This window comes from Hyperoodon ampullatus (assembly GCF_949752795.1).
Source record: "Hyperoodon ampullatus genome assembly, chromosome: 9".
In the NCBI taxonomy this organism is placed as follows: domain Eukaryota; kingdom Metazoa; phylum Chordata; class Mammalia; order Artiodactyla; family Ziphiidae; genus Hyperoodon; species Hyperoodon ampullatus.
The window spans coordinates 33,155,072-33,182,419 of record NC_136922.1 but is presented as its reverse complement, the minus strand read 5'-3'; the positions used below and the strand labels follow the sequence as shown (position 1 = coordinate 33,182,419).

The 27,348-nt window shown below is 41.4% G+C and overlaps 1 protein-coding gene and 1 long non-coding RNA gene across 2 annotated transcripts in view; one reads left to right on the top strand and one right to left on the bottom strand.

The window, feature by feature from the left end:
- Positions 1-971: 971 nt before the first annotated feature.
- IGF2BP3 (insulin like growth factor 2 mRNA binding protein 3) overlaps positions 972-27,348 on the bottom strand; it is a gene marked incomplete at both ends in the record, with an annotated part of 148,535 nt that continues 122,158 nt past the window's right edge. The window contains 10 exons of the mRNA XM_079711318.1: positions 972-1,070; positions 1,346-1,459; positions 2,177-2,308; positions 4,835-4,909; positions 8,381-8,497; positions 16,265-16,390; positions 17,915-18,050; positions 20,879-21,001; positions 22,296-22,430; positions 26,889-27,170. Coding sequence (XP_079567444.1) covers positions 972-1,070; positions 1,346-1,459; positions 2,177-2,308; positions 4,835-4,909; positions 8,381-8,497; positions 16,265-16,390; positions 17,915-18,050; positions 20,879-21,001; positions 22,296-22,430; positions 26,889-27,170 — 1,339 coding nt within the window. The remainder of the gene's footprint in view (positions 1,071-1,345; positions 1,460-2,176; positions 2,309-4,834; positions 4,910-8,380; positions 8,498-16,264; positions 16,391-17,914; positions 18,051-20,878; positions 21,002-22,295; positions 22,431-26,888; positions 27,171-27,348) is intronic.
- On the top strand, positions 20,032-23,183 carry LOC307058005. The gene is made up of 3 exons (XR_013811075.1): positions 20,032-20,512; positions 20,926-21,052; positions 23,067-23,183. It is a non-coding gene; the product is annotated as an uncharacterized lncRNA (long non-coding RNA).

The following is a 27,348-nucleotide window of genomic DNA, read 5'->3' as shown; positions in this document are numbered from 1 at the left end:
CAATCACATAGCCAAACAAAAAAACCCTGAAGTCTCCTGAAGCCATTTATTAAAAACTAGCCGTTCCAAAACCTCCTGCAGCCACTTTGCTCTGTTAGTACCATCAAAAACTTCCCTACCATAAACAAAAAAAATAAATGGTATTTGCTGCTCTCCAAATATAGGCACTGCTCCGTATCACTGAACATTTACTGGATTTTCCAACTAATAACTGTCAAAAGCCTCAAAAAACCTGAAATTAATTTTCCAGCTTTACTGTCACCAGCCAGAAGTAAAATTTTTTTCTCAGTTATTTGCCTGTTAGCTAATTTTATTTTTTAAAAAACAGTTGGACTTATCTTTATAAAGTATATAAAATTTTCAGAAAAAAACAAAACAATTTTGCTTTCATTGCATTACTGAATACCTGAGGTAGTTGAGTAAAAATGCACATTTAATACCCCTGCCAACACCATTCAGCACTTCCCTTAGGTTATTTGTGTTAGTGTTAGATAAAACTGAGAACAGTTTTTCTATGCTAACAGCTTAACATTTAAGTTCTTGTAATAATTCTATTCTGATCCAATTTTAACAATTGGACATAGGAGCAATCTATCTTTATTTATTTGATGAATTTAGTAAATGCACCATTAAGCCAATTTCTGGCATTATGGGGGAATGAATATTAAGAAAAATTAGAATATTTGTTATACTGAGAATACAACAAAAGGGAAGTGCAGAGCTCCTCTCTTTCCCTCCCTCACCCCCTAATTTTTTTCTTCTTTTAAAGCTGGGTGTCATACATTTCAGAGAGCATAAAGTATACATTCTCACAGAGACAGGAGTTCGAAAGTTGCCTGGTCCTCAGAAACAACCGGCTAGGTAAAAACTTGTGCATGTGATTCTGGATAGGGGTTCAGCGCCCATCTGTTGGTTAAGCAATCTGTCTTTGGTTTGGCATCTGCCTCTGTGGTGGGCTGTCTCCTGAGCCTTCACTTCCGTCTTGACTGAGGTGGTCCACTTTGCAGAGCTTTCTGCTGTTGGTGCTGCTTTACCTGAGTCAGAATTTCCTGAATTTTTCTCTGGGCAACCTGCAGTAGGAGAGAGCTTTGAAATTTCTACCTGATCAAGTATGACCAAAAGTTAGTTTACTCTTCCATTTCAACCACTTCAAATTGAAATTTATTTGAAGATTATTAGTTTCCTAGCAGAGTCTCTGAAATCACCTGCTAAAAGGGGGATTAAAAGTGTTAAGCACCAAGCAGCCTGAAATATTTATATGACATGGGGACACGCATGGGAGGAGGATCACTCAGGAAGAAGAAAGCAGCAGAAGAGCTCACTTATCACACTAGAGCCCACTTGCCTGGCAAGCATAGAAGTGACCAGTTATTTTGACGACCACTTGGTCATTCTCATCAGGCGTCTGGTCACGAGGGACAACAACTTCTGCACTTGACAAATTCTGGAGCTCATTCACCTGAAGGAGATAAATACAAATCATGTTAAGTGTAGTTGTTCTCCTTTTTTTTTTTTTTTAAATGACCATTTCCTTACTATGTACCAAAATACTGAGCTTTGGCTTTATATTTATAATCTCATCTAATAATAATAATAATTCTATCCGTTTATTAGTATTATCCCCATTTCAAGATAATTAAAACTAAGCCTTAGTGAAAGAAACTGACTCGCCCACAGTTGCATAAGTTAATGACAAAACCAGCTTCAACCCCTGAAAATCTGATTCCAAAATACACACTTTCAGTCACTTCAGAATTGTAAATAGCTTTGAAAATGACTTGGAAGTTTTATGTGTTAGAAACTGGAAACCATTTGCTTTTTTCAGTTACAGAGGTATAAGTTATAAATGTAGATGAAATTTTTTGAAGTTTCTTTTCATGTCATTAAGTGTTTGCACAATAAAAGTAAAAAGCTGATGTATATCAACAGAAAATGCAAAATGTCCCTTATAAATATGAGACAGTTCTCCCATACGAAGTGGTCTGAAAGAGACGCTCTGCTTTCACTGGTAGCTGACACCAGCACTCAGGAGGAACAGAAGGCAGTCTTCTCCAAACCTTGACCCAGACGGTCCTGCTTTTTATAAGTTAGCCAAAATTTAGGGACTTGGAACTCCTAAGTACCTTTCAACGCTTTCCCTTTCATACCACTGCACAGGTTTTGCTGAAGTACTTGCCGTTTTGCCTCCTTTTCCAATAACTCTGCCAGCAGCAAAGGATGGCACTCTGATGTGAGCTTCAAGTTTCACCTCTTCTTTAGGACTAACAAAGTTTTCTTCTTTAATTTTTCCATAAATTCTTCCCTGAGCCTACAGATGAGAACATATCTCATCAGTGTCATTCATGTAGGAAACGCAAAAAGGTCCATTAACTTTAATGATGGCCCGGACCCACTGGAACAGACCTTTGCAGTGATACATCTGCATTTGATAGATTGTGGAACGTTGCACAAGAGGTGGAAAAGTAAGGAAGTCCTAGAAAAGGTTGACAACAATAATAACTGTACATCACAGATGAGGCAATTGAATGATTGATGAAATAAGATTAAACCATATTCTTCTGACAAAAACGGTTAAAGGCAATAAGTTAGCAGTCAGCCTAACTAAAATAAATAAATTTTTACAAATGACCATTTGCTCTCCAGTCTTGAAAGGTAAAACCTCTCCTGCTGGCAATAAGATAGTAACTGTGTTTTCTTGAGTAAAGGGGACTGCAGAGGAACTACAGAGCCACCTATGCGAGGCTCACAAGAAGCTAAGCCGCTGTCTAAATGGGCCAGCAAGGAATTTTCTAGTTAAACATTTCTTCATCTTAGCCAGATGGTTTCTACTTCGACTAAGGCTACAAAATCAAGTTAACATACACATCTGACAGTTATAGTCAAACACATCCTGTCACTTGCTGCATACAACTAGAAGTTATACATAATAAACCTCTCCTATTATGTACAACCATTAACTTGCCCTGGTATACACCAAAGGAAAAAGAAGTCAGAGTTGGTTTCATCTGACAAGCTGCCACAGCAGAGAACAAAAAAGTACCCAACACGTTTTCATTGGTGCAGAAATGATAAGTTCACTTTACAGCAAAAGAAAGTACATCTTAGTACCCTATCTTCCATTCATCCTCAAAGTCTCAGGCTACAGATGTAGCTATCAACAGTCAAAGGACGCAACGGATTGTCCTCCGAAACAAGCTCTTGAATTCTTAAGAAAAAATATGGGTTAGGAGGTTTACTATTACTTAGATGTCTAAAATAAAATAATTTATTTGTAATTATCACTGATCACATAAATGACATTTAAGCATTATAGCTTTTCTAAAATGTCCCATTTAAGACAACTGAACAACACAGGCATAGGAGGATACAGGGAAACAGACTCTGAATTCCCTAGCATACAAGCATTATGAAAATTGCAAGATAGTTAATTCCATTTATAGAATAATAAGACCATAATTGACGTTTGTATTTGTCTTTTAGTATTTCATACTAAAAGTGACTGGCTCTGTAAGTCTGGGATAGGAAGCAATTTTCAGCATCTCTGAGTTTTGATCTGAACTGCCTGGACCACAAGGCTGGCATGAGGAAGTAAATTTCTTGACCCAAGTTTGAGGCTAGGCAACTGTACCCCACATCTCAAAGCACCTCCTTTTGTTTCCTGTTCTTCATGTAATGAAGGGAAAACTTCAGATTTTTAGTGAAAAATAGAGGTCAAAGAAAGTGATGGTTTAAAAGGAGGGAAGAAGTGGGCACTTGTTAACTTAGCCACATTTTAGAGCTAAGAGAAGTAAGGCTTAAGGTTAAAGCTGTTAACACAGCTGCTAAGTGGTACGAATAAGACAGGGGTTTTGGATAAATTGCACTGAATTGAGTAGCTGCTTTTACCTATGACAAGACACCCTACTGAGTTTTATGAGAGAAATCACATACTCAAAGGTATATATTTGTGAATTTGAGGATCTGGCAGGGTCTTAGTCTGATTCATCCCAAGTCTGCTCAGCACCACCACCAGCACATTTATGTTGTACTTCCTATGTGTCAGGCACTATTCTAAGCAATTCATATATTGTTTAAACCTTAGAACCTTGTTTAAACTTTGTGGGTGTTTTAAACCCCGATTTTATAGATGAGGAACTAGGCGGAGAAAGGCTAAGTAACTCGCCCAAGGTCACACCACTGGTAAATGGTAAAGCTGGGCTTTGAACCAGCAGCCTGGCTACCAAGTCTCTTGCTCTTTATCACCCGGCTACACCACCTCTCAGGACACAGTGGCAGGCATTCCAGCCCCAAAGGCCCCAAACCCCAGTATGACCAATGGTTCACACCAGGACAAATGCTGTAAGAGTTCTGCCATTTCTACCTCTAAAATTCAGAAGATTAGAGTGGCTTGTTGACCGACTGTGGACAAGGGCTAACAGTTAACCCAAGGGTAAGAGCAAACGGGGACATTTTAATTCAAGGTTGAGGCCTCTCTGGGACAAGAGGAAAAACTTGAGAACAGCAAGGCATATGAATCAGACTTCCAAATTTCAGTCTTAAGGTCTCACCTTCACATACGCTAACAGGGCATTGAGCAAATTCTCCTTTGGGAGATAGGCAAAACCAACAACCATGACAGAACTCTCAAAATTAAACAAAGGCTTTGGTTTATTTTTAAAGTGTAATTTGCGGTATGTTTCTACTCTGTTCTTAGTCTTAGAAATTTCCGTTGAGAGATTCTTTCTACTGAGTATTAGATTTTTTTTTTTTTTTACAGGAGAAGCCAGGTTATGGAGTTTGTGAAAAGAAGACATCCATTCATTTGTTACCTGTGCACACACTCCAGAGCACATACCTTGAACTGAGCCTCCGGTGGCCCAGTGATAATCACCATCCTCACTTTAGCATCTGGTGCTTCAGCTGGAGCGATCTGTAACAGACCCAGTAACGGGTTATGACACTTTCAGGTGCCACTAATAGAAATGTCACACCAACCAGCCTGTCATTTGCACATGACTTACTGAAATGTAGAATGAAAGCCTTCTGGAAGGTAGTTACAAAGAGGCAGTGATTAATGTGGATTCATTAGTTATGGCTCCTGCCATATACTGTGTACTTACACTGTGCCTGGCCCTAATGTAAAAGTCCAGATGCAGCCTCTACCTAACCCTCACTATTTCCTGATGAGGTCCTGCCTCACAGAGAGGCCGAAGGCTGGAGAAGGTGAGTCACCTGGCCCATGATCACACAGGCCAGTAAAGCTGGAGGGAGAGCTGGGTCTGGCTCCACCGTCACATTCCTCGTCACTACACCAGTGGGTGCTCAAAGGGTGGTCCTTGGCCCACGCGCATCCCAACACCCTGGGCCTCCTGTATGTGCAAGAAACTGCTAGGTTCCCCAGTCTAAGGCTATCCGTACATTCCCCCGAAGTACACTCGCTGGAGTAACATATGGAATAAACTAACATTAATTTGGCAGAAGAAAAGTAAACTCAGACTTTGCTATTTTGGCAGAGCGTGTGAAATCACACAAAAAGCCTGGGCTAGGGAAATGTTGCAGAGACTGTTGAAGGGAGAGGAAACCAGCATTCCCCTAGTAAGAAAGATTTGGGGAGTTGGCTGGTAGGAATTGTTTTAAAAGAAAAAATTTTGCTAGGTATTTGCTGTGCAAGAAGCAATTCCCTATAGTAAATACTGAGAACAGGAAGCAAAAAATACAATAAAAGCCATCCCAACTACCACTCAGTGTGATCACTGTCAATTACTTATAGTCTAGTAGGCCCTTCCCCACACGTTCATAATCAAAACAATGCTTTTTACTTTTAATACTCATGTTTTCTCCCTCCCTCAAAATAAAGCTAACATTTCTGTTACTTAGACCCAAATTAATACTATTCCTACTTTATTGCTGGGCACTAATTTTGAGTCTGTAAAACAAGCCAATAATTACTTCCTTTTAGACCACACTCTTAGGATTATTCACAGGAAACCCCAAAAGAAGGTATCATTCTTCATCTTTCTGAGTAAGGTTTCGTTTTTTTAAAAAGGATCTTTGTCAACACTGGTGATAGGGCTGGGGCTGAGGACACTTGTACACTGAGGTTAGGAATACAAATTGCTACAATCTCTCAAAAGCCTGAAAAAAGCACATGCCCTGTGACTCACCAAATCCACTTCTGTAGACTCGCGTTAAAGGATAAGGTTATATATGACAATTTGACCAAAAGAACTTTGTCTACCCCTGTGCAGGATAAATTATGAACAATCTTAATGTCCAGTAAGTTAACACAAATGATTATGATTTGGTAATACCAAATATATGCCTATTAAAGTAAGTACATATATGGAAATTTACATTATGGAAATGTAGCTAAGTGTTAGGAGTGCTGATGAATCTTTCAGATTACACGTTTCAGACTTTTTGGAAACAAAAATATTTTAACCTCACCATAAAACCTCCATTAAAGCCAGAAAGAAAAAGAGCCAAATGTCTAAATACTCAATTATTCTTGTTCATGAAATGTTCATTGCAGTTTTTCCAAAACAAAGCTGCTAGGTTCTTTTTGCATGTGTGGGCATGTTTTAAAGATTAACTCAGTAATCAGGAAACTAACAGGACAGTAAAGTTAGTTCACCCCTTGGTCTTTTATCATGTCTTTTCCTTTACCCATTTATTTATTTTGGCTGCATTTTCTGCTCACGTATTTTGTTATCTTTTGCTACAAGAGAGAATATGAGGGCTTTCCTGTGTGTTTTGCTTTTTTATTAACTGCGTAGTTTACATACAGTAAAGCTCACTCCTTTGGTAACAAACACATAGTTGTAAATACCACCACAATCAACATAAAAACAGCTTCTGTCACTCAAAATTTCCTCATGCTGCCTTTGTTTTCAACCCCTCCAACCACTGATTCTTTTTTCTCAATTTCCATAGTTCTGTCTTTTCCAGAATTTTAATATAAGTGGGATCATACAGTATGTGGTCGTTTTTTTGGGTTTTTTTTGTGGTAGACGGGTCTCTCCCGTTGCGGAGCGCAGGCTCAGGGGCCATGGCTCACAGGCCTAGCCACTCCGCGGCATGTGGGATCTTCCCAGACCGGGGCACAAACCTGTGTCTCCTGCATGGGCAGGCGGACTCTCAACCACTGCGCCACCAGGGAAGCCCCAGTATGTGGCCTTTTGAGTCTTCTTTCTCTTAGCATAATGTGATTCACTCAAGTTGTTTTATGTATCAATAGTTCCCTCCTTTTTACTGCTAAGTAATATTTATTATATAGATGGGCCACAGTTTATATGCATTTGTCAGCTGATGAACATTTGCTTCTTCCCCATTTCCCAGTTATAAATAAAGATACTATAAACATTTGAGTGCATTGTGGTTTTTTTGGTACTATATTCAAATTAAAAATTTCATTAAATATTTATAAAATTGGACTTCCCTGGTGGCACAGTGGTTAAGAATCCGCCTGCCAGTGCAGGGGACACAGGTTCAAGCCCTGGTCCAGGAAGATCCCACATGCCGCGGAGCAACTAAGCACATGTACCACAACTACTGAGCCTGCGCTACTGAGCCCGTGAGCCGCAACTACTGAAGCCCGTGCGCCTGGAGCCTGTGCTCTGCAACAAGAGAAGCCACTGCAATGAGAAGCCCGCGCACCGCAACGAAGAGTAGCCCCCACTTGCTGCAACTAGAGAAAGCCTGTGTGCAGCAATGAAGACCCAACGCAGCCAAAAATAAATTATTTATATATATATTTATAAAATATAACCAAAATAAACCCCCCAATAGACTGATGTTTTCCTGAAGAAAGCTATGACTTTACCAAGCCTTTGTCAATTTGTATATTCCTTAAAAGGACCACAGCCTTGATTGTTCCAGCACTAAATAGCGTCACTTGGGAGTGTGAGGGACCAAAGCCACGCCCAGGGAAGATGAGCTAGAAGGAATATATATCCAGGAATGCGGTGGGGCAGAACCACCATTCTAACGGTAAACTGCATGCCTGCAGACTACTTTTTCTGGAGAGAGAATTTAACTTACCTTGTTTAAGCTAGAGTTGTTTGGAGTTTTCTGTCACACACTTATGTACCCCAATATAGACTGCCACATTCAATTCAAATTACAGAGTGGCAGGAAGACTCACATTTCTGTAACTTGCTGTCCTTAAGAAGAGCCACATGGGCTTCCCTGGTGGCGCAGTGGTTGAGAGTCCGCCTGCCGATGCAGGGGACATGGGTTCGTGCCCTGGTCCGGGAAGATCCCACATGCTGTGGAGCGGCTGGGCCCGTGAGCCGTAGCCGCTGAGCCTGCGCGTCCGGAGCCTGTGCTCCGCAACGGGAGGCCACAGCAGTGAGAGGCCCGCGTACCGCAAAAAAAAGAGCCACAGCTGGCAGAACAGTACCTTAATAGAAGCTCCTGCAAAGCGAGAAAGCTGTTTGATGTGTTGCCCCTGCTTGCCGATGATGGCGCCGACAGACAGGGCTGGGATGAACAGATGAACAGTCTCTGTTTCTGACTGCTGTTGGAAAAGAAAGGACATACATGCTTACTGGATACAAATCAGGCTGTGTCACTGGCATAGGGATAGGGGCATTCTCATACTGTTAGAAATATTAGGATAGTTTTAGGAAAAACCACCACAGTAAGTTGATATGAGTTTACCTAACAGGTCGAGAAGATCTCACATTCATACTGAAAGTGTTAGCATTTAAAACATCACTTTTCTCTGTACAATTTTTCCTCAAGTTTACAGATTTAAAACAAATTTTGTGCCACTTAATATTGGTCCACCAAATGACACCACCACTCTTACCACACAAAAATTCCTAGTGGCAATAACAGCTCCCTCTTCTCCCTGTAAGCTCGGCGTGGAGGCAGAGAGCACGGTGCCCTGAGCACCACAGACCTCCAGAGGGGCCCTGATGCTCAGCGGCAGCCATTCCACTTCCTTGTCCCTCCACACACCCTCAGCACAAGGCTGTTCCATATGACATGGTTTACTCACACTATTTGGTAGGAATTTTTTCTAAGTCTTTAGTTTCCTTCCTCTGAAGCAAAGTTGTTTTTTTTTTAAATAAAAACACTAGTAATAACAGAAGGTTAGTCTGGTTCTTTAAATAAAAGGAAAACCTTTTGCCAATTTACCAATTATAAACATGGAATGAGAAAAAGGAAAGGATATCACACAAGACAAAACTAAGAACAATGTCAATAAATCTGAACATGTCCACGACTTGTCTAGAATTACCAAAATCAATCAGAAAAACTTACATTGACCAAATAAAACTCAGGCTTAAGAGGAAGATAACTATGATCGGGGGCAGGTGCACACAGCAATCCTTTGTGGTGAGAGTTTGTGAGTTTCCCCTGTGTGAGCTGCTGTGCATTTACACCTCACAACTGATCCAACTGATAGAAACTAAGAGCATTCCCATTTTAAAGATGAGAAAACCAAGCCAGAGAGATTACTTGCACAAGGTCATATAATGATTGGTGTTGGAGCCAAGATTCAAACCTGGGCTTCTCTATCTCCTAAGCCATGTTCACAAAAAATGAGTTTATACCTCAATTCCAACAGCTATGGTGTACTTTGCAATATACATAGACCTGCAGGAATGACTTAAGAAAAATGTCCAGTAGAGCTCTCAGGGAAGTGCTCCCTTCCCTGGTTGTATCACTCTTCTCTCCATCTTTGTTGGTTTGACTTCTATGAGTCAAAAAAATTTGTTATGTGTAGCCTTTGATCATCAACATGCTGAAAGGGGCATCAGAGACAGTCCATGAACATTTTTCTTTATTTTGAAGAATAAGGAAAACTAAAGATTAAGAATGATGTAAAGTACTAAATGTAAAATATAGATAGCTAGTGGGAAGCAGCCGCATAGCACAGGGAGATCAGCCCGGTGCTTTGTGACCACCTAGAGGTGTGAGATAGGGAGGGTGGGAGGGAGACACAAGAGGGAGGAGATACGGGGATATATGTATACGTATAGCTGATTCACTTTGTTATACAGCAGAAACTAACACAACATTGTAAAGCAATTATACTCCAATAAAGATGTTAAAAAAAAAAAAGCATGATGTAAAGAAGGGCAAAAGGTACGAACTTCCAGTTATAAAATAAGTCCTGGGGATGTAACGTACAGCATGGTGACTACAGTTAATACTGTATCGCACATTTTAAAGTTGCTAAGAGTAGATCTTAAAAGTTCTCATCACACTTAAGAAAATTTTTGTAACTGTGCAGTGATGGATGTTAACTAACTATACTTACTGTGGTGATCATTTTGCAGTCTATACAAATATTGGATCACCTGAAAATGTTGTACATCAATTATACCTCAATTTAAAAATTTACCAAAAAAGATGTGTTTAATTGAATCACCAAAAAAGAGAAGGACAAGATGCTCTACTAGAACAAGGAAAAGAAATCAACAGGTTTGTTGTCTCACCTGCAATACATCCATCTTAAGCATGTGTGAGACACTTTTAACTGAAACTTAAGGGTTTCAATGTTTGTTTCCACTATGAGAATAAAATAACCACATCACAGAAAAGTCCAAAAAAGATCCCCAATTCCTTCATCTTTCCCTGACAGTTATTTTGCTGTATCTGAGGATGCTATTTTAAAGACCTTTAGAAAGCTTGGTTTCCAATTTTTCACCAATTTGTCTAACGCTGCAATCAAATCTTTAAACATAAATCTTGTGCCCTTGTACAAATAATTCTAAGGTTTTATGTAATAAAAATGCTAGATCAGAGCATGAACATTTAAAATAGATATTTCCAAATTCTCATGCTAATTAATTTATCTTAGGGTGAATAAATGTGTAAAAGACAGGGGGAAGTCATTTTGGTTCGAAACATGCCTTTCACACTTACAAATATTAAGCAGTGTGTGATTCTAGACCCCATGTCTCATTTCCCACACATAAAAATCATCTGAACTCTGCTCTTCTAAGTCTCTTCCTTTATCTGTAACCACACCCCACCATGTACCTCCTTATTTCCTATACAAGTTAATCTAAAATTCAACTCCAGAAAATATTCTTGACAAAAACCATTGTACATTTTGTTTCTTCAGCATCTGTATAAATAGATGTGCATACTATGCTCTTTACAACTTGGTATATCTTTGGTATGTTTCCTAGGATGTTATAACACACTGCACGCCTTAGTACAGCTGTCAGTCTAATGAAGATTCCCTTGGGGCTCTATAAGCATTCTTGGAACACACATATCAGGAGAGGTTTTGCCTTCCCAGTGAACTGTTGACTGTGGATATTTGTGAAAGAGGCCTATCCGGCACAGCTTGGCCAAGTCAACTTCTACTGCTATTCATCAGCGAAGAACCAAATGGAAATACTGAAGAATGAAATAATTTTAAGTCATAAGAACAATGCCTCTCTTTTGAAAGCACTGTACCTCACAGCCTGCTAGGGTGTTAGGCAATTACCACATACCATTTATTCCAGAGGGACACTTTAAGGCCTCTCTTATTTTAATAACTGGATAGAAATGAATTAATGCTGACATTGCCCATAAACTGTGCTCAATGTTAGTATCAATTTATTTGGTCATTCTGGTCCTTATATTAAAACTGGTATGTTAATCTGAACCAATTTTTTAAAGTAAAGATAGGATCTAACTACTTAATCTCACTGAGAACATCCATGTAATGTTCTTCTGAATAATAAACTTTTTTTTAGGGGGGTGGGAGGAGTCATGGGGCTGGCAGTAATAAAGACCTAAGGATCAGACTAAATCTAATGTGTAACTCACCCAGGTCTTCCCCATTGTATTTTGCCATGACTATATAATTATTTGCTTTCTGGGCCATGTTCCAGAAATATTTTATGCTGCTTACAAAATACACAATAGAGATAAGACAAAGGAGGTGAAGAAATAAGAGCACAGGGACCTCAACAGGAAAGATAAAATCAGAAATGCTGTTATTATACAAATTTGGCTCTAAGCTTCCTAGCAGCTAATTTAAAAAATTGGTTACATGATTTACTACATCTTGAGAAAAACTACTTGTTTAGTAAAAACTACTTTTCCTGGGACTGACCCCAGAGAGCAACTTCTGAATGTCCTCAGAGGCTTAATGTAACAGGCATCATCCCCAGCGCAAAAGTCCCAGAGCCTCACAAATGTAGCCTGAGCATGTCTCCGCCTAGAAGATACCGAGGACCATGGCTACGAGAAAAGCTCACGGGCAGAAAGTGTGTTGTAGTCTCCAAAGTTGAACAAAAGAAAAATCATCTTTCTGACACAGTCATGGATGAGAGGCTATAGATGCTTTTGTTTTACTGATTTGGGGGAGGTGGGGGAGGAGGGAACAAATCCAATAGGAGGTTAAGAGTGAAGTTAAAAGTTGAGTGAAGATTTGGAAAAGGAATGGTGGACAGTAGAGAAGGGCTAAAAGGACCAAACTATAATAGAAAGAAGGGGCTAAGACATAAAGAAAGCATCAGTATGCAGACAGAAAAAAGTTCCACACTGGGAGGTTAGAGGGAAGTAAATGAAGCATGCCAGGAAGCCGTGTCCTGGATTGACAGCGGCGTGTACTATTGGTAATAGCACCTTAATGAAAAGTTGACTCATCAGGTGTCTGAAGCCTGATGAAGATGTTTCTGAACGCCACCCAAATCCCTTTGTTCCAGTCCCATATCCACCAAGCACATCCCTGACCATAAATTTCTTTTCAAGGAAACTTTCCTCTGGGAATATAAGGCACCTCACATAAACATCCTGTCTACTGGACAGTCATTAAACTGGCCCATTCTTATATGGGATTCTGTGTAGTAAGCCATGTTTTCAGGATTAGAACACCCAGATAAACAGATAATTTTTACATATAAAACTAAGAAGCCAGAACAATGGGTTATGATAAGTCTCTTTCACCTGTGAATCTAAGACTCTGAGATGAGCTTAAAAAAAACGCATCAGCATTACCCTATAGCGTTACACATTCTTTGCATGTAAGTTAATGTTCAGCTGCATTATCCTGAACCCTTCTTCCTAAACTTTCAGAGGTGAAAGACACTCAGGTCACAAGCTGTTTCCCAGTGGATTTCTGCCAGATGCCTATTGGCAAAACTTCCTTTGGACTTCTTGGCAGACCCTACGCTATAGCTTGAAATAACAGAAGAACAAAGCTGCTCAACTGAAAGTTTGCATAACTGGTGAAGTCTGCCAATGAGTAATTCCTAATCATCTATCATGAGGAAATACAAGAATGAGCAAACAGTAAGGTTAAGTGTATTTACTTTGTGGGGAACAGAATCTAAGACATCACAAAGGCATGGCGACATGCATGCCAGCCAACAAGACCAGCCTCCAGGAATCTGGAAGAATGCCAGTGTCTCCCTTTGGCTTGTAAAATACATACTCCTGGGGTTTTTTTGTTTTTGTTTTAATGGATTTTGGTCTGGAACTGAAATTGGGTTTACTCAACTTCATAACCTGAACAGAATATTTAAGTTTAAAAAAAAAGCAAAGGAAGTTTCTCCCTATAACTAAGTAACCAAGACCTCTCAGAGATAATATATGCAACGAGTTACTTACTTTGAAGTTGTTTACTAACAAAAGAGCTGCACCCACAGTAAGAAATCCTAAACAGTACGACTACAAGACTCCATGAGAGTCATTTGATCTAACAATCCCTTTCAAATTATATTTTGTTTCTTAAAGAGCACTTCAAACTAGGTAAGGCCTAAGAAGAAGTGTTCACCTTCCTTGCCTCTTCCATAAGCAGCCAAGTTAGCAATTTTCAGATTACACTATTGTTCTAGAGACTTGGGGAGACTCCGAGGACGCTATCAGAATTATGGAGACAACGGTGCCTGAACTAACATCTCCCAACCCCAACGCAAGCTGCCGAGACCATCCAGCTATGGATGTTGTTGTGTGTGATGCCAATTCCAGCTCTTACTCTGCTCACTAGCTGCCAAACGCGTCTTCCCTACTGTTTGAGCATTTCTGAAAGGAGCATTTCCTGTCATTTATAAACTTGAAGTTTGCCAATGAAGTACTGCGTAAGCCAGCTGCCAGGCAGGAAGTAGAGACTTTTGTCTGTTGGAAGAACCCACTCTTTGGCTCTATGGGAAAAATCAACCTGGCAGGTTCCAGGAAGAAGAGTATGTTTTAGGAGGAGGCATGGGCAAAATTCTGGACTAGAACAGCGACAAGGGATTTATCCAAAGACAGGATGCATCAATTCTACTTTCATGTTACAAAGCAGAAGTGAGAAAACACGTGTAGAAAAAAAAAGAAACTCTAAAAGAGGAAGCAATACATGAAAATAGTCTCTGAACCATTTAGTCATGAAAACCTACTCCTTGCCAGGCAATATATATTTAAAGTAAAAGCAGAGATTTGCTGCTAACCTACAGGAATCAAGGATAAAGAGACTATCTTAGTGAGTAACCTGACTTCTCTGTGAGAGCTTCTGCAGAACAGTAGGCTTCTCATCAGCAGCTGTAAATGCAATGGAGGAGTATCATAGAGTGCTGAGAGCAAACACCTGCCAACCTTTAATTCTCTAACCCAGTTTTTAAATACAGGCATACCTCAGCGACATTGCAGGTTCAGTTCCAGACCACTGCATTAAAGCGAGTATCACAATAAAGTGAGTCGCACCAAGTTTTTTGTTTCCCAGTGCATATAAGTTATGTTTATACTGTATACAACTGTCGTCTATTAAGTGTGCAGTAGCATTATGTCTAAAAAATGTACATACCTAATTAAAAATAATGCTATTGGGAAAATGGCACCAATAGATTTGCTCAACGCAGGTTGCTGCAAACTTTCAATTTGTAAGAAACAAAATCGAACTCTGTAAAAACTAGTAATGTTTGACCTGAAAGAAGAGTCCTTAGAGATAATTCATTTATCTCAGTTTCTTCACTGCGTGGGTAAGAAAAGAAACCCAGAGCGAAGAAGAGGAGACTAACACAAACAGAACTGGCTCTTCTGTCTTTACACCCCTCCCCTTTAGCACCAAGGTACAAACACCTCAGCCACTTCACATCACCTTTAGCTGTGGTGCAAAGCTTTATAAAACACATCATCAATCTGTTCACACTTGATATGAAATTCTGATGTCTATCTTTAGATTAATGGGCTTTGTTACATGGTTTTTACCCAAAGAGGTTTGAAGTGGCAGATGAGGGGCAGGGGAAGATGCAAACGTCGCCGACAGCAAAGGCAGAAACACACACACTGCAAGCCCATGGCAAAAGCTAAGCACACCCGACAGCCTGGCAGCTTCAAGAACAGGCAAAGGAAATTCTCATTCTCATGGGGATAAAAAACATGAACAATCTCAGCGATCTGTGTTCTCCGTAGAACTCCAGTTGCATTTTACTCTACATGTATTCTAGGCACTGAGAGAATGGAGTCCCCCACCTTTTCTCCCTGGACATTTCCCTAAATTTGGTGTAGCAGGTACCACTCACAACTTTATGTGATACGAGAGCCAAACAGGAAGGGAGAGATGTAAAAACAAATTCAAGAAGGAAGATCCTAGAATGTGAACTTTATTTCACATGAGTGTCTACCTCCAGTCATTATTGTTGATGCAACTGAATTGTGCACTTCTTTCAAAAAAAATTATTGTATACGTGTCTGCTAGGCTGCATTTATTTTCATACTATCACTGGTCTCCTATTTCTGACCTCAGGAAAAATGCTACTCTTAAAAAGCAAATATAAAAATAAGGATTATTTCTTAATAATCCACCTGTTTACAAAACAAATAAAAGCTGTTTAATGTTTGCACACAAATACACACATGCACAATAGATTTGTGGGCACGACTGCCTGAGCTGTTTAATAAGTACAAACATTCAAAGTGGAAAACGTGTCTAGTCTCTACTGACCTTTCAAAGCAGTAAACTTTCAGGTAAAGTTCAAGATGAAGGAAGCCTTTTAAAAATCCTTTCCTTCAACATTTAAAAACAACTAACCTCTTCCCCCCTCCTCAAAGTCTCAAACTTTTCCTTTGATATCTGAAAACATACATTAACAACCCTACTACTCAAGAACTTCAAAAGAAATAACTCACGGGTCTACTCTGCAAAGATAAGAAGGTTTAGTGACAAGAATTGAAAAGCCTGTGCTGGCTCCTAACTGATGAGAGATCACACGGGGACCAGGTTTCACATTAAGATTTTTCCCAATTAGCATTTAATGTCACACTACTCAAGGGCAACAAAGTCTGACTGTGTCCCCTTGACTTCATCCCCCTCAACCATAAAGAAAGCCAAGGCACATTGTCTTACCTCAAACTGTGGGTAAGGAGGAGTCATAGCTGAAGGGGGCCCTGAGGTGGGAGGTGGCATCCCTGAAGTGGGTGGGAACAGACCCAAGGCATTCAGATTTAATCCAGGAATTAAATGTGCTTGAAGCTGCAATGGTAAAAAGGTCCCTTCATTTTACAATTACAAGATCAAGTGTAAGTGAGCATTTATATGTGATAATATCCAGACTGTGACCTCATTTTATGACTCAAATTTTAGAACAAAGCAGATGTTCCATGTGATTATACTTGAGTATGTAGGTTATGTCTGTTTATAATTCTTGATATTTTAAAATCCATGTGCCGTCTGCCTCCTCTTTGACCTGAAGCCATGCTAGGTTCCTCAAAGCAGGGAACACAGCTTTCTTGCCTTTACGACCAGCTCACAGCGCTCAGACATATATGTAATCCGTACACTCTGGGCACACAGTAAATAGAGACTGAAAATCTTGCATTAATTGAAGAAACAAGCAAACAAGATTTGTGCATTGAAGAGAAAACCAAATAGCAGATATTAAGAGATCTTTACGCCACGGAAAAAATTTGGCAGTCATAAGTCTAAAGACCCAAAACAAAATCAAGCCCTTTGGAAATCAGGTCCCATCCCCATGTCTTCTACAATTAAACCTATCTTTGGAATGGATCCAGGAGCCAGAAATGGGATTTTGTTTTGGCTTAATTTGATAAGGGTTAAGGAAATAAGGTGGGGACTACAGAGTTCAGACTTGAGCACACTCAAGAATCTTTTTTAAAGGCCTATGGGGCTGAATTTACCCCCAGGCAACTCTGAAACATTTGGATGAGCAGTGATAATGTGAAGGACGGTAGGTAGGCAGCAGTCATGAGGGGTAACATGATTAGCATTCCAGGCTGTCCTCACAAAGGTAATATCATGTTTACATTTTCCCTTCTTTTAGGTGTAATGTTTCAGATGACAGGCCCAACTGAGGAACTGTTTTTTAATCACTTACTTGAAAATTCAAGATAGACTTTGGAAATGCTGCATTTTCTGCACCATTCCATCCACTAAGGAATGTCAGCAATGCACTTGCACTACACAGATTGTTTTGTCATTTGAAACTCTGTTATCTCCAAGGTTTATGAGTAACCAAATTTTAAATTTGTATTCATAACAGTAGCTTTTATATGCACTGTATCTATTATAATCCTAGTAAGCATGCCATGTAGGCAGTAGCCCCATTTTACAGATGAGGAAACTGGTGCTCAGAGAGACCAAATAAGTTGTCCAAGAGAATAGAGGTACAGCTAATAAATGGTTGAGCTGGGATTCAAACCCAGTTCACAGACCTCTAAAGCCCACATTCCTATAATACTATCATCTCCCTCCAACTCACATGGTATGGGAGAGATTAACCTTTTTAAGGGAGGTGTTAGCCTTACCTCACAGGTAAGGAAGCTAAGGCTCAAAGTTGGCTAAAATCACAGAGATAGCCAAGCCTGATGTCAAAGTCTGCGTCTTCCCAACTATCCCAGGGCACTCACCGAGGTGCTAAAAATCAATTAGAAACCACATCTAACAATGACACCCTTAAAGGAATCAATGTTAATGCAATTGAAAACATCTTTTGATTGTTCATCAAAATAAAGACGTTTCCTTCATATTAAAACTAACATTCATGGAAGCAATATCATTTTCATAAGACTCCCTGATTTTCTTCATTATCTCTTCCTCGGCTTTGGCACATGTTTCCACACTGCCTTTAACCGTAATGGTGCGCTCTGGATTGTACAGCGTCAGTTCCTGCAACCTGCAGATTGAAACAGAGGGGAAAGAAAAAGACTGGAAATTATAGGAGGAAGACAGTAAGTAATAGCCCAGCCACAGATGGCAATTAAAACCCAACTGTGGGGCTTCCCTGGTGGCGCAGTGGTTGAGAGTCCGCCTGCCGATGCAGGGGACACGGGTTCGTGCCCCGGTCTGGGAAGATCCCACATGCCGCAGAGCGGCTAGGCCCGTGAGCCATGGCCACTGAGCCTGTGCTCCGGAGCCTGTGCTCCGCAAGGGGAGAGGCCACAACAGTGAGAGGCCCGCCTACCGCAAAAAAAAAAAAAAAAAAAAAAAAAAAAAAAAAAAAAAAAAAAAAAAAAAAAAACCCAACTGTGGAGGCTGGCAATATGTGAAAGTGGGTGGTTAGACATGATGCAAGATGAGTAAGCCCCAAAAGACATGACTCCAAGAATTGTAAAACTGCATGAGAGAAGAAAATACTGCCCCTCCCACCTTCTCAATAAACATCGCTGAGTGTACACAGTTCGATTAAGTCCATGTTTTAAATAGAGTGCACTTCTTGACCACTTAAGGTGAACTATTTTCACAATTTAACAGTGAAATGTAAAGAAAATGATCGGAGGAAATCTACAGTTTTAGTGGAAACCAAGAACCAAATGAACATAACCTTTAATAAGTATGTTCCTAGTCTGCACTGACCAATTCGAGGTGTTAACTGGCATTCTCATGCAATTGCATTTTCTGGGTCGCCAAGCAAGGAATAAGCACAGAAATATTCCAAAAGGGCAAGCCAGAATTCACGTGTCTAAACTTATTTTTGACGGTAATTTTAGAATTTAGATTGACGTAGGAAATAATAATTCAGGAAATAAATACAAATCAATCCATTTTGACTAAATTTTAAAAATAGTCCCTCGATGACCATTTAGACAACTAAAAAGTTAGAATGCAACAGCAATATTCAGAAACTCCCTGCTTGACTCAGCTCCTGTTGAAGTTTCAAAATCCATTCAGATGACATCTGAGACCACATAAGCCTGAGCCAGTCAACAGCCTTGAAGGGAAACCAGTGGGAGATACTTACCATGGAAATAAGACTAAATATACGGATGGAAAGGATATAGAATATTGAGACAGCTCCCCTTCATATTCCTAAGGTTAAAATTCTCATTTTCGGGCTTCCCTGGTGGCGCAGTGGTTGACAGTCCACCTGCCGATGCAGGGGACGCGGGTTCGTGCCCCGGTCTGGGAGGATCCCACGTGCCGCGGAGTGGCTGGGCCCGTGAGCCATGGCCGCTGGGCCTGCGCGTCCGGAGCCTGTGCTCCGCAACGGGAGAGGCCACAACAGTGAGAGGCCCGCGTACCGCAAAAAAAAAAAAAAAAAATTCTCATTTTCACTACTAGCAAAATGTCTCAAGCTAGACTTGAGCCAGATGAATAGGATATTTTTCCTTAACTTCTTCCTAAACTCACTAAAAATATAGACATCTACACAATGAAGATGATTTGTCTTAGACTACTTAAACAAGTATATGTCTCATCTCCAGGCTCAACCCACCTCTCCCCTGCCAAGCATTTTGTTACAATTTTTAAAATAGTTGCTTCCAGAATAGATTTTAAGATTATTTTCTATTAAAACCCTCCCCTTTCTGAGCATAAAATTCAAGACCGGGTAGGATCATTTGTTATTTTTACCACTTTGCGTTTTTTCCTTTCTTTCCCACAAAGCACAACTCTCCCACTTCCTTTCCACCCCCTTCTTTGAAAACTTCTTACTACGTGAACATATTGCCCCAGTCTTTCTCTACTATTTTTCGACTTTTTGGGGTACTCTGAAGGAAATGAAGGAAAGTCACCCTCAGAAGACAAAGGCCTTTTCATATAATTTCAGGGCATTCACGGCCCTAGGCATGGGGCCAGCCTCCAAATCCCCACTCCCCAGGGATGGGCAGTCTCCTCCCACACTAACTAGAGCCAACATGTCAACAACAATAGAAAAATGGTAAAAAGTGTGACTTCATGGGCTTCCCTGGTGGCGCAGTGGTTAAGAGTCCGCCTGCCGATGCAGGCAACATGGGTTCGTGCCCCGGTCCGGGAAGATCCCACATGCCGCGGAGCGGCTGGGCCCGTGAGCCATGGCCGCTGAGCCTGCGCGTCCGGAGCCTGTGCTCCGCGACGGGAGAGGCCACAACAGTGAGAGGCCCGCGTACCGCAAAAAAAAAAAAAAAAAAGTGTGACTTCCGAGGCTATGTTATAAAAGACATTGCCGCTTCCGTCTTGCTCTTTCCTAGATCATTCACTCTGAGGGAAGAGAGCTGCCGTGTCTTTAAGACACGCAAACAGCCCTGTGGAGAGGCCCAGGAGGTGAGGAGCTGAGGCCTCACTCCAAGAGCCGGCATCAACTTCTCAGCAACATCAAGAGATCCCCAAACAGAACCACCCAGTCAAGCTGTTCCTGAATTCCTGACCCACAGAAACTAGGTGAGCAGTCAGTGCTTACCCTTGTCGTCAGCGGTCCAGTGTTGGGATAATTTGTTACACAGCAATGCATAATACACTGGGTTATATATTCCAACTTTGGGAGTATATGCCAGAAAACCTGACCAAGACTTCAGCTAGGAAATATGAATGTAAAGTATTTAGTGCATCCTGCCTTTTTAGTGGGAACAGATAATACTTTCACTATGAGTTAGAAACAGCAGGCCGTAGACTCAGTTTGAGAAATGAAGTATAAGTATGGTGGTACAGGCCAGCTCCAAGAGTTGTAAAATGCTTAATATATAACCTACAGCTTAGAAACGGTGTGTGAAAGTTTTCTGATTCAAAAGAAAGCAAGCCAGCACTTACGGAGATATTGTGATTTTAGTGTCTGTGTCTTGCTCAATTTTTTTAAGGTTTCTTCCTTCCTTACCAATAAGACGTCCTACAAAGTTATTATGGGCTAAAATCTTCAAGGGAATCTCTTCTGTGCTGTAAAGAAAGAAAAAAACAAACCAAAAAAAAAAAGGCCATCAAATCAGGGTAAGTAAACCTACCGTAGGGTAAAAAGACAATATTCATTCATTAAACATTTACTTCCTACCTACCATGTAGGAAGAATTCTGCTAGGTATAGTTTAAAGCTTGCTGACCATTAGCCTACATTCTAGCAATGCATGAATAGAGGGGGTGAAGCAACACTGACAAGTATTTGGGTAGGAGTTAATTTTTAAAACTTTTCTCTTATTCATCTCAGGGAATGTCTTCCCAAAATGGATTCTGTTAGCCCTTTGAAAACACCTTACTCAAACCCATATTCTGAAACCCTGAGTACCAGAACACCATGTACAACTGCAAACCAGTGTGATTTCAGAAGAATTTTAAAACACACTCCTGGGGGTAACATGCACAACTTATAGAGGGAAACAGAAGAAACTCAACAGTAGTTACACCTTGGGGGAAGAGTATAAGAGCAAGAAGGGACGGCTTTCACTTTTCATTTTGTACCTTTCTGAATTTCCAAGTCATATATGTAGCATTGTTTAAAATGTCATTGGGGTTATCTGCATGGTGGGCTTTTTCTTTACTTTTCTCTGTACTAAAAAAGAATGTTAATCTTATAATACAGCAACATATAATACCTTATAATTAAAATATATGTAATATATTTCAAAGGTCCCTACAAATTAAATGCTAGTCATTAGGTCCCCAAGCTAAGTCCAGCATCTTACTCTGGATCCTACTTTCAGCACACCACTGTGCTGGACGCTACAAGCAGCAGAGAACCCAACCTCTGCTCAAGGTTCCTGTGCAAAAGATATTTAGAGTTTCAACCTGAAACGCTCCAATCAATCTCCAGTTTACCGTAGCCCAAGAGTAGGGATTTCCCCACCTCCATATTCCCTGCTGCCGCAGGGTAGGCTGGGCAGACATGGACAGAGCTCCAACGAGCCCCACGTGAACGAGTGAGGATTTGGGGTCCCTGCTTTGGGTAAATCCCGGGGATACTCCTTGGACCTTAGGTGAGCTTCCTGTGACACCCAGCTGCCTTCTTTTACAGCTAGACTTTCTCCATTACACCACTCACAACATATCCAAACATGAATGAAAACAAAGTATTTAAAAGACTTATGCTGTATAACAAAATCAACAGTGCCAACCCTCTGTCGCTCTTTGGGACAGTATTTCTCTTTCTTTGTTGGCAATTCCCAAGAACTGTGTCACAGAATTCCAAAATAAGACAGTGTAAATATCAACCTCTTCACGGGGTAATCCTCTTTACTCACAATTTTATATCTTGAGCTTCTTTATGCATAATCTCCAGAATAGACTTACAAGCCGCAGAAGTGCCCTCAGGGGTAGAGAGAATAGTAATTGACTTCTCAGCAGCACCTGCATTCTCTTTACGATGGACATCAATTCTTCCGGTGGGCACAAAGAGAGAGGAAAACAAGAGCTGTAAGCATGTATTCACAATAGAGTCTGTAATTACCAACTTTGAAGTCACAGCACTTCTGGGCAAAGAGTGGATGACTCACTCCCCTCAAAAGCATCAAGTCTCGATAAGCTGTCACCACGGATGAGACCAATTTTAATTTAATTCCAGAAGTACTCCCCTCTCTTTGCTCACGCAGGGGCATCTTTTCATTCTGCCCAAGCTGCATGTGCTTAATTTTCCTTTTAGGTGCCACAGGTCAAACATCTCACGTCCGAGAGCCTGGGTTCAAACAAAAGGCTTTCTTCTGCTCTAAAACCAAGGGGGACGGGAACACAAGCCAAGAGGACTGGAGCTGGAATTCCACAAGCCAGGTGGAACTCCTGATTCTATACTGTATGTCCACCACCCGTCACGCGTGGGGATTTCGCTCCTGTTTCCTCTGGCAGGGCTCTTTCTACGTTTTGCCTCCTTGAGAGGGGAAAGTGCATAACCAATAGTGATGATGGGAATGGAACCCAAAGAGGTGGCAATTCCACTTCAAAGAAAAGCAAATGGTCAATAAACACAAAATGATGTTCCACCTCACTGGTCATTAAAACAAGGTGTCATTTTCTTCTAGGCCTGCGAGCATGTTAATGGATGAAATCAAGTGCTGGCAAGAGGATGCGCATCTGGGCATGGCCACCCTTCTGGTTCGGTGCAGAGTACAGAGCAAACCGCCAGGACCTATCAGAGCTGAGCTGCTTATGATCTTTTTTTTTTTTTTTTTGCAGTACGCGGGCCTCTCACTGTTGTGGCCTCTCCCGTTGCGGAGCACAGGCTCCGGACGCGCAGGCTCAGCGGCCATGGCTCACGGGCCCAGCTGCTCTGCGGCATGTGGGATCTTCCCGGGCTGGGGCACGAACCCGCGTCCCCTGCATCGGCAGGCGGACTCTCAACCACTGCGCCACCAGGGAAGCCCTGCTTATGATTTTTTGACCTAAGAATCCTACTTCTCGTAACGCCTCCTACAGATGTAGTCTCATACATGGGCCAAGACGGGTGTTTTTCACCCTTTGCAGTTATTGACCTTTCGGATCAGACTAGTGCTTTGCTGTGGAGGCCGTCTCGTGCCTTGTAGGGTCCAGCAGCATCCCTGGCCTCTGCCCACTGGATGCCAGCAGCACCCCCTCTCATCCAGATGTGACAAACAAGAATGTCTCCAGACACTGCTGAACGTCCACAGAGGGGACCAACACTGCTTGAAAGTCACTAGTGCGGGAATGTTCACTGCAGCACTATTTGTAACAGAAAGAAAGTTGGAATCACCTTTGAAATACCTCTCAGGAAGAAACAGTTAAATAACACTACATCCATACTATACAGCTGTTCGAAACCATGGGGTTAAATTACAGGTGCCAACATAGTTAGAGGTCCTTGATCTTATGTGAAAAAAAATGCAATACATACCATGGTATGATTTCTCATTTAAAGCTACACATGTTAGTAGGTCCAAGGAACGAGTCCTGTAAAGACTTATCCCCAACTTAACAATGGTCACCTTGGGGGTTAGATGAAGATTAGCTCTTTGTTTTTATTTTTTTAATGTACATACTTGTACGTTTTGAATTAAATACAAAAATAAGTCTTCTGTTTAAAAAGTACAAGAAAGAAAATCAACTATCAAAAAAAAATGTGTTCAGGGAAAATTAAGTACTGGTGAGTTCCCTTGGCCACTCAAACACTAGATGAAGAGCTGCGTAACTCACGGTCATGAGAAGGACCACTTCATCCTGCCAATAAAATCAAGGCCTGGATTTCATTTTCCTAAATGTCTGATTGAAAACTGAAGATTTATCTCAGAATTAAAATCTGTAACTAAATATTAGGGCAATGTAGAAGTGAAACCAATAAGGGATATCTAGAAATAACCAATTAAAAAAGTATCTTAGGGCTTCCCTGGTGGCGCAGTGGTTGAGAGTCCGCCTGCCGATGCGGGGGACACGGGTTCGTGCTCCCGTCCGGGAGGATCCCACGTGCCGCGGAGCGGCTGGGCCCGTGAGCCATGGCCGCTGAGCCTGAGCGTCCGGAGCCTGTGCTCCGCAACGGGAGAGGCCACAACAGTGAGAGGCCCGCATACCACCAAAAAAAAAAAAAAAAAAAAAAAAAAAAAGTATCTTAGATAACAGTTCTGATCTCAGGAACCATCTTTCCAGTCACTGGTTTCAATCCCCCATCACTGTATTGTCTCTCTGCTAGTAGGTAACATGTTAATCTCCCTCCTCCCGGTTTATTTCCACCTGCTCACTGTGTTAAGGATGACTAAACTCTGAGGTCTGAGAGAAGGTGATGTTGCTTTACAGATTAGGGTAGCCCTGCGAGGCCATTCCAGAAATAGAAGATCTGATAATGACTAGTTTCAGGGGCAAGAGCTAATTAAATCCGCTGGCAGAGCTGCAAGTGAATCATCGGATGCAACAAAAATTGCTTCCCTTCCCTCTCCATCCTCCATCTTCCTGCTTAAATAAAACAAACAGTGAAATTTAAATCACAGAAGCTCTTTCCCCCTACAAGGAAATGAGTAGCTTTAAAAGGAACAACTTTAATCTGCCATGTGACAAGGAAGGTAAACCACTGAATGATCAGTTTCTGCAGGTAACGGGGAATCAAGGGAAGCAAGAAGCCCTTAAATTTTAATATTAAAACCAGGCAAATTTAAGATGAAAACCGATTAGGCTATGGTTCACTTGTCTTCCCCACACTCTACATTATGAAGTCAAAGCCACTGAGTTTGCACAAAGGTAACCAGCACCCAGCAACTCCTGCTTCAAAGCAGGGGAAGGCAGGACCAGATGTCACTCCATAGGGGAGTGGGTACGCAACCACCAGTAGACACAGTTCGTTTGTTTCTGTGTGAGAAATGAGTCAGCCAGCTCAAGGCAGGCATGGTGCCTGTGATGAACATGGATAGCCTCTTAAGCCTGTTGGAACAAACACATAGGCAAGATATACACAGCACAAGGTATAGTCACACCTTCTGAAAAAGACTGCTTAACTCCTTGAACCACACAAAATAATAATTTTTCTTACTAAATTTAAAAAGCAAAATGATCCACAGTCATCTCTGTAGCTGGCCCAGGGGCCATTTCCCTACCCTTTCCTATAGAATGACACAAGAGAGATTTGTACACACAGCCTCTTCTCCCCAATACACCCACAGTTCTTCAGGAAATATGGCAGCAGCTGTCCCAGAGGTGTGCCTGGTAGCAATTTACAGAACTAAGGGTGAGGACAGAGTTCATTACCAAGTTTCTTTGGGTCAAAATCTTCACTACAGCATAACAGGATGGTTACTAAAGCAAACAGGATGGTTACTAAAGCAAAACAATGAATATATAATCACTGGAGCTTCAAAATTGAGAAAGTACCTTAGATATATTTTAAGGGCATTAAATATAATTCACATAGAGTTATTTCACTCATTTGACAAATATGAGACCCACCTACATATAAGGCAACATGCCCACCACTGGGGCTACAGTGGTAAATAAAAACAAATAGCTCCTGCTTTCTACTCCTAAAAAGTTAGCGCCAAGGTTTGATGGAGAATCTTCTAATTCCTTAAAATCTGCAAATTAAAACTATCAAACAAAAGCCTAAAGAAACAACCATTCTAACTACATGGCTTAAACACAGGATAACTATGGACCATAGCTGAATGATTCTTCACTGAAGTAAAGCAAGACTGAAAAACTATCTCTGTATTGGACCCAGAAAATTACTTCCAAAAGCACTGAAGGCAGTTATCACTGAAGGTCAGAGTGGAGATGGGGGAGCAGAGAACCTAGAAGCTGCCCTTTTGTTTATCAGGGCCCCCCTCATCAGGAGTGGATTAAGTATCATTTGTTTTCCATTCATGTGTGAAAATCTGAAGTTCCCTTTGAGATTAAGGTTTAGCCCCAGGTTTATATGAAATGAACACGGGAATTCCCTGGTGGTGCGGTGGATAAGAATCCGCCTGCCGATGCAGGGGACACGGGTTCGAACCCTGGTCCAGGAAGATCCCACATGCCGCGGAGCAACTAAGCCCGTGCACCACAACTACTGAGCCTGCGCTCTAGAGCTCTCGAGCCACAACTACTGAAGCCCGCGCTCCACACCAAGACAAGCCACCGCAATGAGAAGCCCGTGCACCGCAACGAAGAGTAGCTCCCGCTCACCGCAACTAGAGAAAGCCCACGTGCAACCCACTGCAACCATAAATAAACAAATACATTTATTTTATTTATTATTAAAAATAAAAAGGATATCAAATCACAAAGATTTTCCGGATTCCCAAGTACCATACAAGAAGGGATCACTACCATGTTCAGAAGGACACAAAGTACCAAGACAACCCACTCTGTTATTAAGATCCAAAGGGGAAAGCATGAAGGCCCCCCACACACTCAGGAATACTCACTTAGACTGGGTCTGTTTCGTAATGTTCCGAATGGTAGCACCTTCTTTTCCTATAATGGCTCCAACGAATTGGGTGGGAACCAGCAGACGTAGAGGCAAGTCGCACGGTTTCTGCTTGGACATGGATCCTGGAGACCCCTGCCGCGATGAGCCCCTCTGCCCAAACCCACGGCGACCTCGGGGCTGCTGCGAGGGGTTCTGCTGGGCAGCCATTTCGTCAGGGATGTAGGCCACTTTCAGTGTGAAGTTCTCCAGCTGGAATCCATTCAGTTTGTCTAACGCTCTGAAAGTTGACAAGGAGCAGGGGGTGGGAAGAGGAACCGAGCTATAAAACAAACCTTTCAGCAAAGCAATACCCACCTAATCCACTCAGGATTACTGGCTCTAAAACTTCTGAATAAAGCCACTGAAGAAGTAGCAAACCCAGAACACACATAACACTCCCCACCCCGCCACAACCT